The sequence below is a fragment of the Actinia tenebrosa genome, unplaced genomic scaffold, assembly GCF_029948245.1.
Source record: "Actinia tenebrosa isolate PJP-AT-01 unplaced genomic scaffold, QUT_ActTen_1.0 PGA_scaffold17__23_contigs__length_9995812, whole genome shotgun sequence".
Classification (NCBI taxonomy): Eukaryota; Metazoa; Cnidaria; class Anthozoa; order Actiniaria; family Actiniidae; genus Actinia; species Actinia tenebrosa.
The window spans coordinates 3,680,871-3,693,518 of record NW_028292577.1 but is presented as its reverse complement, the minus strand read 5'-3'; the positions used below and the strand labels follow the sequence as shown (position 1 = coordinate 3,693,518).

At 36.3% G+C, this 12,648-nt stretch overlaps 1 protein-coding gene across 1 annotated transcript; it reads left to right on the top strand.

The window, feature by feature from the left end:
• Nucleotides 1-4,212: 4,212 nt before the first annotated feature.
• Nucleotides 4,213-11,295, top strand: LOC116294767 (uncharacterized). The gene is made up of 3 exons (XM_031702427.2): nucleotides 4,213-4,309; nucleotides 5,779-5,926; nucleotides 8,920-11,295. The coding sequence occupies exons 2-3, from the start codon at nucleotides 5,804-5,806 to the stop codon at nucleotides 10,309-10,311; spliced, it is 1,515 nt and encodes a 504-aa protein (XP_031558287.2). The 5' UTR covers nucleotides 4,213-4,309; nucleotides 5,779-5,803; the 3' UTR covers nucleotides 10,312-11,295.
• Nucleotides 11,296-12,648: the final 1,353 nt, after the last annotated feature.

Below are 12,648 nucleotides of genomic sequence, written 5' to 3'. Positions count from 1 at the left end.
CGCAGTTTACAAACTGAAGTCGGCAACCTTTTCGAAGCTAACTGGAATCACGTGGGAGAGCAGTATGATTGCGCATGTGCTTAATTTTAGCAAGCATATTGTCGCTGTTTATTGTTGGGCTTCCTGTCGCCATCGTCGGGCTTCCAGTGTGATTCAATATGGCGTCGCAAAACAGTTTCGTTTCTTTACGAGACTTTTGCATATTTCTTACCTTTCCGTGAAGGTGATCAACAGCTACAAAATAAATTTGCATACAATTCCTTATTGCAAGCCTACGGGGCTATATTTGAGCTATATTTATATTTAAGTCACGGCCTTGCCTAACTGTTTAGTACTCGGTAAAGAATAAGCTTACTGCATAGGATGTAAAAGTCTGTGTAATCAATGTCTTGACATTTACCCTCTAGGTACAGTTTCATATTTATATTATATTTATATTAATAAGTATATGATATATTTTTGGTTTCCTTGCTTTCCTCGATTTCGCAATGCCGTTTAGTAGGGACACTGGTTAACGACCAACGGAGACGACCAACGGAAGAGACTTGTCGGTATCCCTATTGACAGGCTGCAATACAAAGTTAACCTCATATTACAGACACTGGTTATCTATGCTGATATTTTCAGTTGTCACCATCTGGAGCCAATTGGGGTTCCACTGTAACAGTTATTTGAGGGGGAGGAGGGGGGTGTGTTGTCACAGACATAGACATAGATATAGACAGATTTATTTTTGGTACCTGAATGTTTACATTGATCAAATGAATTTTTTTTTAAATTGTTCAGTACTAAGGTACAAGCTATCTAAAATAACTAAAAAGTTAATCTAGCTAGACAGCTATACGTTAATGATAAATGATAAAAAGAGCATTCACTTCTCGCGAATTAAGATTCTCTCCATCCTTAATTAAAGTGACTATGACCCCTAACTCAATGTTTTCAGTATTGATTCTACATGAAGATAAAAGCTAAATAGTAAAATATTTTTATATGATTTGAGTGATGCATCTTGGAGATATCAAGGTTTATACTTCCAGTATGCTAATGAGTGTGGTGTCATAGTAGGTATTATTAAATATACCAAAATTTACTGGTACAGCGAAATATCCTGTATAAAACATAATTATCTTACTCAGGGTTTATAGAAAGGCTATTGCAAATTTGTTTCCTCATAGTAATCACTGTTTTGATTCAAAAATGATGACAAATAAACCCAAATGCCTACTATGCACATCATACTCATAAGCATGAGCATACTGGAATTTTGATATCTCCAAGATGCATTACTCAAATTATATAAAAATATTTTACTATTTAACTTTTAACTTCATGTAGAATCAATGCTGAAAACATTGAGTTAGGGGTCATACGCACTTTAATACTTAATACTTTGTTGATACTTATCTTTATTTGCAGACGGGATGAAAGGTTTACACACCAAAACGACAGAAAATCAAACTTCTTCTGTAAGACCACAGACTTCCAGGACTACTCTCCGTTCGACGTGGATTTGGGCAACGGTCTTCCTGTGGCATTTATAACTAATGATTTTATTTAGTTTCTTTTTTCCAGCTTTGCCAAATACTGTTTCAAAATAAAGTTTATCACTTACATTCGTTTAAAATGTGTCATCTTTTTTCGTCGGACGCGTTTTACTTTGTTTAACTTTAAGATTTGCAAAATCTACGACGGCGACGTCTAGGAAGTGTAATGAACTTTACTTTGGGTTTTCGCGCCTTCAAAGTCAGTCTTCACTGTGGATGAGTTAACTTTACTGACAATGTTTTGAATGAAATCTCCAATGAACAGAACCCCAAAGAGAAATTATTTACACTTCCGGTTGACGTCACCGTCGTAGATATTGCAAATCTTAAAGTCCCTTTTGTGTGGTGAATACGCGCTCCCTTCTGTAGTAAATAAGAGGAGAAAACAAAGTTTCGCGCGGAAAAAATATTCTAGTGCATTTTGTTATCGATCTTTTACACTTTCGTATTATCTTTACCTTGAATCTAAAAAATAGTTAATAGTTCCCTTCACAGTTCCCCGTGCCAGCATGCATGAAAGGTAGCCAGGCCTTTGCACCGAAGCGAGACGAACGATGAGCTTGCAATGTTAGCGGAGACGTTAGGAATTATTGTACAAGGTGTTAAAAAAGGTCTCTATCATTGCATGTTCATCGTTCGTCTCGCTTCGATGCAAAGGCACGGCTACCTTTCAAGATGGCGCAGGGAATTATGAAAGGGACTATTGTTCAATTTTTCTGATTTTATTTTGCCTAACACTTTTATCAAAATTGGGCTCCCTGTGTGAGCAGAGTAGTATGTCATCGAGAACTATGACATTGTTTCAATATTTACTTTACTTTGCGCTTATTTTAGACACCCTTAGAAGTTAATAATGAACATTAAATTTAGGGGAAATGTGGCGCACTGATCCTTTGTATTCTCTACTTCCGCATACCCACAATAATTTGCGTCTTTGGGGAGTAACCAGAAGGTAAAAGCTCACCTATTTTGCTGAAGGCTGATCAGACAATGATGAAAATATCTCGTTTAATATCCAAATATAAAATGAAGAAGTAAAAAACAGAAAAAGATAGAAGCTTGAAGATGTTTAAGGTAAATTTTGAACAATTTTTCGTAAGTCAATACATTTTCAGACCCAAACTCTTGATGATCTGTACACGCAAAATTAACTCTGAATAAACTGATAATCAGTATTGTGCAGATAAAAGCAGGTATATTATATATTCAATTAAGAAACGTTTCAATTTGGGACAGTTTTTTGATTGTTTATCCCCAAAGGTGCAAAGCATTATGGGTCATGCGCAAATAGAGAATTCCTGGGGGAAAAACGATTAAAAAGTCGACTAAATTTTTCGTGAATGTGTCCATAAAAGCACCAGCAGAAAAGTAAGTTTTTATCTTGAGTCGTATATTTTCAGTTTTGGCGAGATCGCATTAATACATTACCTTCTAATTTTTCAATGAAGTATTAGAGACATATGACAAAAGAATGAGCGGTGTTTTTCGTAAATAGATACCCCAGACCCCAGAAGTAGAAATTTTGGCTACGGGAAGTCCATTGTTTAGTTTTCACATAAACTATACTCTTAACTTAGATATCCCCAAATATAAATTACCCTTATAAGATGTTATAATGAAACTGGTCCCAGAGGAAGACAAACACTCAAAGAATAAAAAGCTTTTTAAGATCATTTTCCAAGGAAATGCGGTTGAGGGCTAAAAATAGATTCAGAATCAAAACAGGTGTGACGTCATTACCACGTGATAACTTTGCAACTCATTGGGTTTATTGGGTATCAATCAGGAAGGAAAACTACAGAACCAACATGCTACCCAAGGAGGAAAGTGCGAACGGGACTCTAGTTCCCATGCTAGGCATTTCCTTTTGACTAACGATATAAATCAATAGAGAATTGTCTTGGAAAATAAATACTGTTATGGTAGTAAATACTGATAACTAGTGAGCCGAGAACGGCCAAAAAATGTGGTTATCTTTTGAAGCTTCTCTTATTTCTTACTGGGGGGGGGATCATAAAACGGGCTGAATTCAAAAATAACCGTACAGAGCGAAGAAAGTGCTATTTCTCAATGATTGGGTAAATTTCGAGGGTTTATGTTACGTTTCAATGATTTTATTGAAATTTTTGATGAATCCCTATACAGTCAATTCAAAAAATGTTGTCGTCAACCAACTCAAGCCTACGCGACTGGACCGAAAGGAACTCTGGGTAGCAATCATTGAAGCCGAGTTGACTCCATAATTTTATCCGACTAGTTATGCCTGGTTTACAGCGCGAACCTTCGTAGGCGAGCGGGAAGTGTTGAAGGAGACGTTTTTTTAATGTCTTCATATTTTCGAAATTGTGAACTGAATCATAACTACTTTGTTTTTCTTTCCCTAAACCCAAAGACATGCATTTGATTGTTTCTCGCCATTATTATCTTATTACTAGCGGGAACAATTATCTTATCACTAGCGAGAACAATTAATTCAGAACGAATATTCAACCGCTTCAGTGATTTTTACCCATATTCCTTTCGGTCTAGTCGCGTAGGCTTGAGCCGGTCGACGACAACGTTTTTTGAATTGACTGTATATTTCCTTATAACAGGACACCACAGAAACCAAGCTTGGGCTTCCTGTGGGCTGGCTGTGCGAATTTTATCACGATTGGGTTACCTGTGGTATAAAGGTCACTGTGGCAGCCATTTTTGCTTCTCGTTCTATTTTATAGTTTTACATATGCTTACTGCTCTTGCTGATGTTCGCTAACAACATTAAGGTAAGTGTATGTAGTGTGGTTTTGGTGTATCGAAACAAGAATTAAATTCTGTTGTCTTGAGTCTATGATCACGGCCATATTTCATTTCCAAAAAAGAGAGATAAAGAACACAAATTGTGGGTCACTCACCGAATACGTGAAAGTCCCCCCCCCCAGACAGACACACTATAACATGAACATTCTACGTGATTCCAGGGTTCCAGAGCCGTATTAAAATATATATTGTGTTTCGATCAAGAACTCTGTTTCATCAATTTGACTAATATCACGGTAGAACTTCAAGGTATACAAAGATTGCTCAAAATATATTCTTATAATTCTTATAACATTCATGTGACTCTAATGAGAATGTGCTCAAGCTACTAAAGCAGAGACCAGAAAGCACTGTGTGTGTGGGTGTGTAGTGACACAGTGTTCTAGTGTCGTATATTTTTTTGTTTCATTAAAATTTTCAAGATAAAAATGAATCTGCAGCCCAAGAAAATTGAAGTTAAGGCTCATGCAAATGAACATGATTTATATCAGAATTAGAAAACTCTTCATTTCTAGTGTGTTTTCCTTGTAACTATTAATGTGTGTTTTAAGGTAAGAAAAATGTACGTCACTCAACATGCAATTGCATGTAATATGTAGTTTTTATAAATCCAAAGCAAGGTTTGCGTAGTTCGTGAGAGTGCTTCCCTCTCACCATTGCAACCCAGGTTTAAATCCTGTGGGGCTCAGGGTCCTATATGAGCTGAGTTGTTTGGTTCTCTCTTGTGCTTCAAGGGTTTTTCTCTAGGATCTCTAGTTCTAATAATAATAATTTAATACTTATATTGCATGTATTACATAGGGAGATGCTCACAGGCACATTACAAACTGATTAAAATAAGTAACTTCCTAGAAATATAAATTATGATCTAAACATACCATGCGGACCCGTTGCATCAACCCCAAAGCAGCGCAACCAGGAGGGCAAGCAACGAGCAACAAAAGCCAACTTCTAAATTCATGGACGGCAGAGACAGGAGGGGTAGGGGAGGGGGTCTTTAGCCCCCCCTTCCCCACTTTGCATGAGAATTACATTTTTGCCTAGAAATAAAAAAAGTCCTCAAAAGAGAGAGGGAGGAATGCACCCCTTCCCCATTTTAAAAACTGTTCTGTCATCTCTGAAATTCCAAATGGAATATTTGTGGATGAAGATTGAACCAATGTGTGGAAATGTAACTGCTAAATCCTATTTATATTTTTCATTTTTATTTTTTATTTTTTATTTGAAAATAATAGAACTGATACAATATAAATTATATTTAGTCAATTTATCTTTTCAATGAGAAGAGAAAATTTATTATTGTTTTTGTTAATATCAAAATAATAATATAATTGTTTAAGTTGAATAGCTAGTTCTTGTAATTCTATTCTAAAGCCTCTTTGTTGCAAAATCATCACAATCACCTTTAGTAATCTTTTTTACTTTTCTCTCTAAGGAGGTAGTCAACAATCAATATTGTCATGGACTCTGAACCAATATTTGGTGATAGATATGGATGTACTTGTGATTCAGAAACAGTCATTTTCTGTTTCAATAAAAGAACTGGAGACTGGAAATGGAGCTGTTCTGGACATTGTTTTGAGGTGAGTCATTAACGACTTAAAAAATCTAAATAAAAATTAAGCATTGGGGATTCAAGCATGGTGTGGTGTATCGCAATGGCTGCTCACCTGTGGTACATCAGGATTATAATTCCTGTACCCAGCATCATATGTGAGTAAAGATTGTTGAGTCTTACGCTTTACTTATGAATTTTTCTCTGTGCTCATGGTTTCTCCTTATTCCACAAAACCTAGGTAACATATTCTAGTTTAATCTATTTGAGTTAACTGTGTTCCAACCTAGATGCAATCATAGGCCAGAGTTTTTATCTACCCTCAGTGCGGTCATAGGTCAGTACAGAGGTTTGATGAAAAAAATGCTCTTAAAGGTCCCCAATTTATGCTATTTTCATAAACATGCAAACTCTGTAGTTGAGATTTGTCAGTTGAAATTTGGTTTTTGACCGCAGCCGCCAGTCAAAAATATGAAAGGTACTGGCTTATAAGTTTTGATTGGATGCAGTGGAAAACCAATCTTAAGCATGCAGCTTGCAACTACAAAGTTTGCATGCGTATAATTAAATAGCAGTAACATTGTTGCACATGAACAATTGACCTCATATTAATTCCTCTCTTTTTGAACCAACTGACTTTAGTTAAAGCCTAGTTTTCACTGTAGTTATTTTGCAAGTATTTTGGCTTTCTGCACCAAAAATATGAGTCAGTAAAATCCACAAGAAAGAGCCAAAAGAGTTTTAAATAATAAATCACCCATCCTAGGGATCATTTTAGTCAAGTTTTTGTTTGAGGTTCGAAAGAAGTAATGTCATGTTTTAAAGTTAGAGTATTTTATGAATATAGATCGATGACATTAGATTACGATAACATAGGGGAATTAGATATGAAAACAAAGGCACATGAGAAAAAATTGTTCAAGTATATTTTTTATTGATATTTTACTTTTTCTTCTATTAAGGAGGACATTATTTTGACCTTAATAAATATTTAATTATTCAGTTGTTCCAATTTTATTTCCACCTTTTCCTTTTATCAAAATTGGGCTCCCTGTGGTGATAGCATTATCACACATAACTTACAACATAAACAAACCTGTTGAATTATTCGTATAAGAGTAGGGGATTGTCTCCCGGTTCAATAACAGCCTATCCCAATCTGCAGGCATACTAGCAATAATACTAACTTACTAACAAATCACTCATGATTGTAAGCTGCACAGCTGCTACTAGCGCCTTAATATGCGGCCTGAAAAGGCCTCCACTGGTCATTATTGTGAAGCGCATTGAGACCATGTAAAATGCGCTATATAAGAACCCCATTATTATTATTATTATTATTATTATTATTATTACTTACACAGATGAGAGGTTATTGTTTTAACATTAAAACAAACTAGAAGGTCAATGGGCAGTTTTCTTTACCATGGACTATCAGACATAGTCCACTTGTAGCTTAGTCAAGCACAAAAAAAGAGATTTTTAGGTACCTCTTAGATGCACAAATTCAGAATGTAGATGGAGAAAAAAAACTACAGATATACACTGTAATGAACCTTAAACTCCTCAAATGTTGTTTGTTGGCAAATTGGTTCAAAATGATCAACAATCACTCGAGTGGCTATTCAACCTAAAGTCCACATCAAAGAACATTGAAGAATTTCTATTTCTTTTTTTTCTTTTTGCATTGGCTCTTAGTTCTCGGGAAAATCAACAGATTTCTAAGCACAATAATACATTTCTTACAGTGTTGTCTGCAGTCCCTACTTTTCCTCGCCCTTCTCCCCGCTCCTCTCTCTGGGCACGTTTACAGGAATCCCAACCAAAACACTCATCTTTACTGGAGTCTGGAGGGAAAAGTGGGACCACTTGATGTGTAACTTTCAGGATATGCTTCCCTCGTCACATGCAAAGGCCTCTTGCATAATGCTCAGTGAACTTAGCACATAGCCTCGTACTGAAACCTTTGTGCGCGACAAGCGAAGCATATCTTGGAAGTGGGCTATTAATCGGATATTCATATATCAGAGCTTCAACTAAACAGATTAAACGTTTATCTGAAGCATCTTGAATGTTTTCATATAAAAACACATTTCGAAATGTAACTGCTAAATCCTATTTATATTATTTATATTTTATTTTTTATTTTTTTATTTGAAAATAATAGAACTGATACAATATAAATTATATTTAGTCAATTTATCTTTTCAATGAGAAGAGAAAATTTATTATTGTTTTTGTTAGTATCAAAATAATAATATAATTGTTTAAGTTGACTAGCTAGTTCTTGTAATTCTATTCTAAAGCCTCTTTGTTGCAAAATCATCACAATCACCTTTAGTAAGAGGAGGAGCGAAAGAGGAGGGTGAGAGGATAATCACCCCCTTATCACCCCTGAATCCACCACGGTTATCATTAGTAACGATCAATAAGCATTGACTCTCATATCTCACTCACAGTAAATACTAATATCTGTATTGCCTTACTGTCAAGTCTCTCACTGACCATTCATGTTGGCTCTGTCACTTTTGAAAACTTGATAACATTTGCAAAATTTGGCTTGTACTACTTAGTGTGACACGTCGCTTTAATGCAGGATTTAAGTAATGTTTACGACATAAGCGGCATCAGATTTACAACACAAGCCACAGGCAATTGGTTATGAATCTGATACAACATGGATGCAAATATTGTTGACTGCTTGGTAAAGGTTTGGATACATGTTTTCATTTTGCCTGGAAATCTTAAAAATTTAGTTAGGTTTTGCTGTGAAAATCCAAGTTAAAGCTTGTGCAAAGCTTGGAAATGAGAGCTTGTGTGCAAAGCTCGTGCAAATTATCAAATTTTTTATCAAAATTGAAAAAACTATTCAAGGTCATAAAAATAATTCTATTGTGTTTCCTTAATGAATCTAATGTTGTTGAAGGAGTTACAAAAACATATTATCCATATTTGTTTACTGATTGTGGTAAAAAAAATTCAATTCTCAGATAACGGTAAACTTTTCTTGTACTTTTACAGCGTCCGCCTTCACAAACTATTGCAACACAAACAGAAAACACAGCCCAAAGTGTTCCCACTCTGCAACAGAAAACAAGTCATTTGACAGAAATGACAGAAATTATTGGTGTTGATAAAAATAAAGAGATTGCATCTCTGATGTCAAATGCTATTACAGTTTGTGCACAAGAAATGAGGAGCCAAGCTGGGATCTCAGTAGCTGTTTCTCATACTTCTTCGCCCGATCAAGTTATACATGTATCTTGTGTTTCTGACAATTTAGGAAAGCCTAAAGCCTTAAGAAAGACTTTTGTCGCGTACGAGACATGTAATCAAGTACGAAATACCACAGGTAATGAGGAGCCAGGGTCATGGTTTGATGATGTAGGCAATAACAAGGACGACACACTCGATATTGGTAAGGAATACGAAAATTGTGACGACAGTGGTACTACTGATCATGGAGATGATAGCACCAGTGAAGATGGGTATTCTATTGGTGTTGATAATGATGGCAAAAGAGACATACCTGTTGATGTAATTCGTAATGATAATAATGATAAAAATCAAAACCATGACAAACGTGGTGATGATGGTAAAGACGATAAAGATAATCTCGTTAATGAATGTGACGAAAGTGAAATTCTAAAGTCTCCAACAAAAGTAAGAAAATCTATCAAGCGCAAGCAAACAAAAGGCAAAGTGCCTAGAGAGGTTTTTCCATGTACTTATTGTACCAGAAAATGTACGTCTAAAAGCCTATATGACAAACACATTGAGTGGCACACAAGGAGCAAGGAAACAAAGTGCAATATTTGTGGTAAAGAGTTCTCCAAACCTGGTTATCTCATCAACCACCTAGAAAAACACCAACAAGCAAGAAAGCAGGGCGAGGAGAACGAGAAAAAGTTATCGGAATGCCGTTACTGTGGAAAGCTTATGAAGGGAGAGAACCTTGACGGACATGAAAAAACCCACACGCAGTCAAAACAAAAGCGAATTATGGAATGTTCTTATTGTGGAAAACCCTTCACATACTCTAGTGAGTTTGAACGTCATGTTAGAACTCATACCAAAGAAAAACCATACAAGTGCAGTCAGTGTGAAAGTGCATTCTATTGTAACGGGGATTTAACAATCCATATTCGAAGACATCTTGGGGATAAACGCTATAAGTGCGATCACTGTGGAAAAGCGTTTGTAAGAAAGTGTAATCTAGATGAACATCTTCGCACACATACCGGAGCCAGACCTTATGGATGTCAATACTGCGATAAGACATTTGGATTCAGAAATGTTTTAAAGGTTCATCTTTTGCAGCACACTGGGGTAAGACCCCATATATGTGAATATTGTAATAAGGGGTTCGCTAAAAAGGCCTTTCTTGATAAACATTTAATAGTCCATAATTAAGAAAGGGCTTATATCAAGCTGTAGGGAATCTTTGATGCATTAGCTCTACCGCACACGACACCGCCAATGTTCACGTATGCACCTAGCTCAAGCCAAAAACCAGCAATTCAACTTTCCCTAGAAAAAAGGCAAATTACTAATTTCTATTAATATGAGATCTAGACCAAGGCTCAGCGCCATGTTAAGCGTTTGAAAGGTCTTGGCTCATACAGCTATTTCAAAAAAAGGTTAGTTAAGGTTTTGTTGCAATTTGCATGTTGCGTGTTGCTTACTAAGTTTAAAATGCTTCAATGTCAGCTCTGACGAAATTATGCCATAAGAACGTGCAGACAAAATTTCGATTTTATTATGACCATTCGCTGTATTGTATTATTCACATCGCTTATAGTGCAGTTCAGACTTGGTATGCAACGTAAACATGCAAAAAAAACTTAGCCAATTTTTTGTTTGAAATAGATATGTATATCAAAATCGACGAAAACATGACTGTTTTGCATGGACCCAATATTTTTTTCCCCCTCATATCTAATGACCCCATACTACAAACTGTTCAACAAGCAAACACGTGTTGGACCCATTGACTTCATTGCGCTCATTACAAACTAATACCATGACACTTTCGGGAATTATTAGTAATAATGTACCCCTCTTCCACGGGAGGCATGGTTGCCTCTGCTTTGGGGACATTCAATTACTAACATCTTAAATGTGCCATGCTATGAATTTGTAAATAGCCAATCTGAGGTTGAGGGGAAATTTGGTCTAATTGGCTTTGCAGTGCATTGTGGGACGAAACAGACGCCATCTTAGAAATATGTCTCCTAGATAGCCCCACAATGCACTGCAATACTAATTCGGCCCAGGTTTCCCCTCAACCTTGGAATAGTCTCCTTCACTGTTCCCTGCGCCATCTTGAAAGGTAGCCGTGCCTTTGCATCGAAGCGAGACGGACGGTGAGCTTGCAATGATAGAAACATGTGAATAATTGACCAAGGTGTTAAAAAAAGGTCTATCATTGCAAGCTCACCGTTCGTCTCGCTTCGGTGCACAGGCATGGATACCTTTCAAGATGGCGCAGGGAACTGTGAAGAGGACTATTGCAAATACCATGATCATGGAGGAAAATAAACCGAAATACAAGTCACTTTGAATATCCTAGAACGGAATTTGCCGTTCAAGTTCCCATTCTTGTGCGTGAAAATTTTATGAAGAAATTTGTGTCTCGCGGATAAAAATAGAACTTGCATTACATACAGGCGCGGAAGACAGGAGCAAAATGAACTTAGCTAAACTAGTGTATTTTTAAGCCTGTTTTGAGAGAGACCTTTGCGATATATCGATGGCCGTATGATATGGGGGGGGAGAGATTGCTGAAAACGTTCTATCCCTTCACCTAAAAAATAAAGGGGAATTTTTGTCCTCCAACCCGCGATACGTTATGGTGAGCGTTCTGAATATGCAAATGAATTACTCACTAGCTTACTAAGATGATAGCAAAACCACATATAGGCCATGCTGCGTTTCCTGTGAGTATTTTGCCAAGAGTTTGTACATGGATTATTTTAAAAAATACTGGAATAAATGCTACGACATTTGAAAGTTATCTTGGTCTAATACATTCCAGCCAATTTGGAGTCTTTTTGGGCCGTTAATTCAATGAATCAAAGCTTAGACTATCGTCCCGATGGTATCATAAACATCGAATTTATCTCATATTCATTTTTGAAGACTCGAAATGACCCAGGGAACCCAGTACAGTGTAAAAGGTTTGACGTGAGATTAAGGAATGGTCATCCAATACCCATGACGTGAGTTAACTCGTCTTGTAACTAGTCAAGTTGATCGTCTTGTGAAGTCGTCAACTCGTCTTTTGAAAAAGTCAAGTTTATTACGCACTTGACGAGTTGATCAACTTGATCAAGTTGACTTTGGACATGACATGTTGACTAAGTAATGTTGCCTATTTCATAAAACACAAATACTCCCGTTTGAATTTCGTTCAGATTTTTTCAAAATTTTTTTGAATACTCGTACATATGTACCAGTCAAGGCCAATGGAATTTCAAAGTGTTTTGTTGAAGTTGTGCATTCTTTAGCTTACCCTTTGGTATTTATGAATATTTGAACACTGAAATGAGCGGGCTAACCCTGTATAAATAGGTCTGTTATCAAGGAACACTGCTATATTTGACTGATTAAATAACGTAATCGTTTTAAGATCTTTTAAGTTGCAGATTTTATTGATGTATTTAACAGAAACAAATATTACTGTACGAAATAACTTTTTAGATGAAACGAAGTGAAATATCTGAAAGCTTATAAAGGTTTGTATAGCAA

What these genes read in the sequence shown, in the direction of transcription:
- LOC116294767 (XM_031702427.2), top strand. Translation starts at nt 5,804, where the DNA reads ATGGACTCTGAACCAATATTTGGTGATAGATATGGATGTACTTGTGAT. An exon ending in GTTCTGGACATTGTTTTGAG is followed by an intron (nt 5,927 to 8,919) that starts GTGAGTCATTAA and finishes GTACTTTTACAG; the next exon opens with CGTCCGCCTTCACAAACTAT.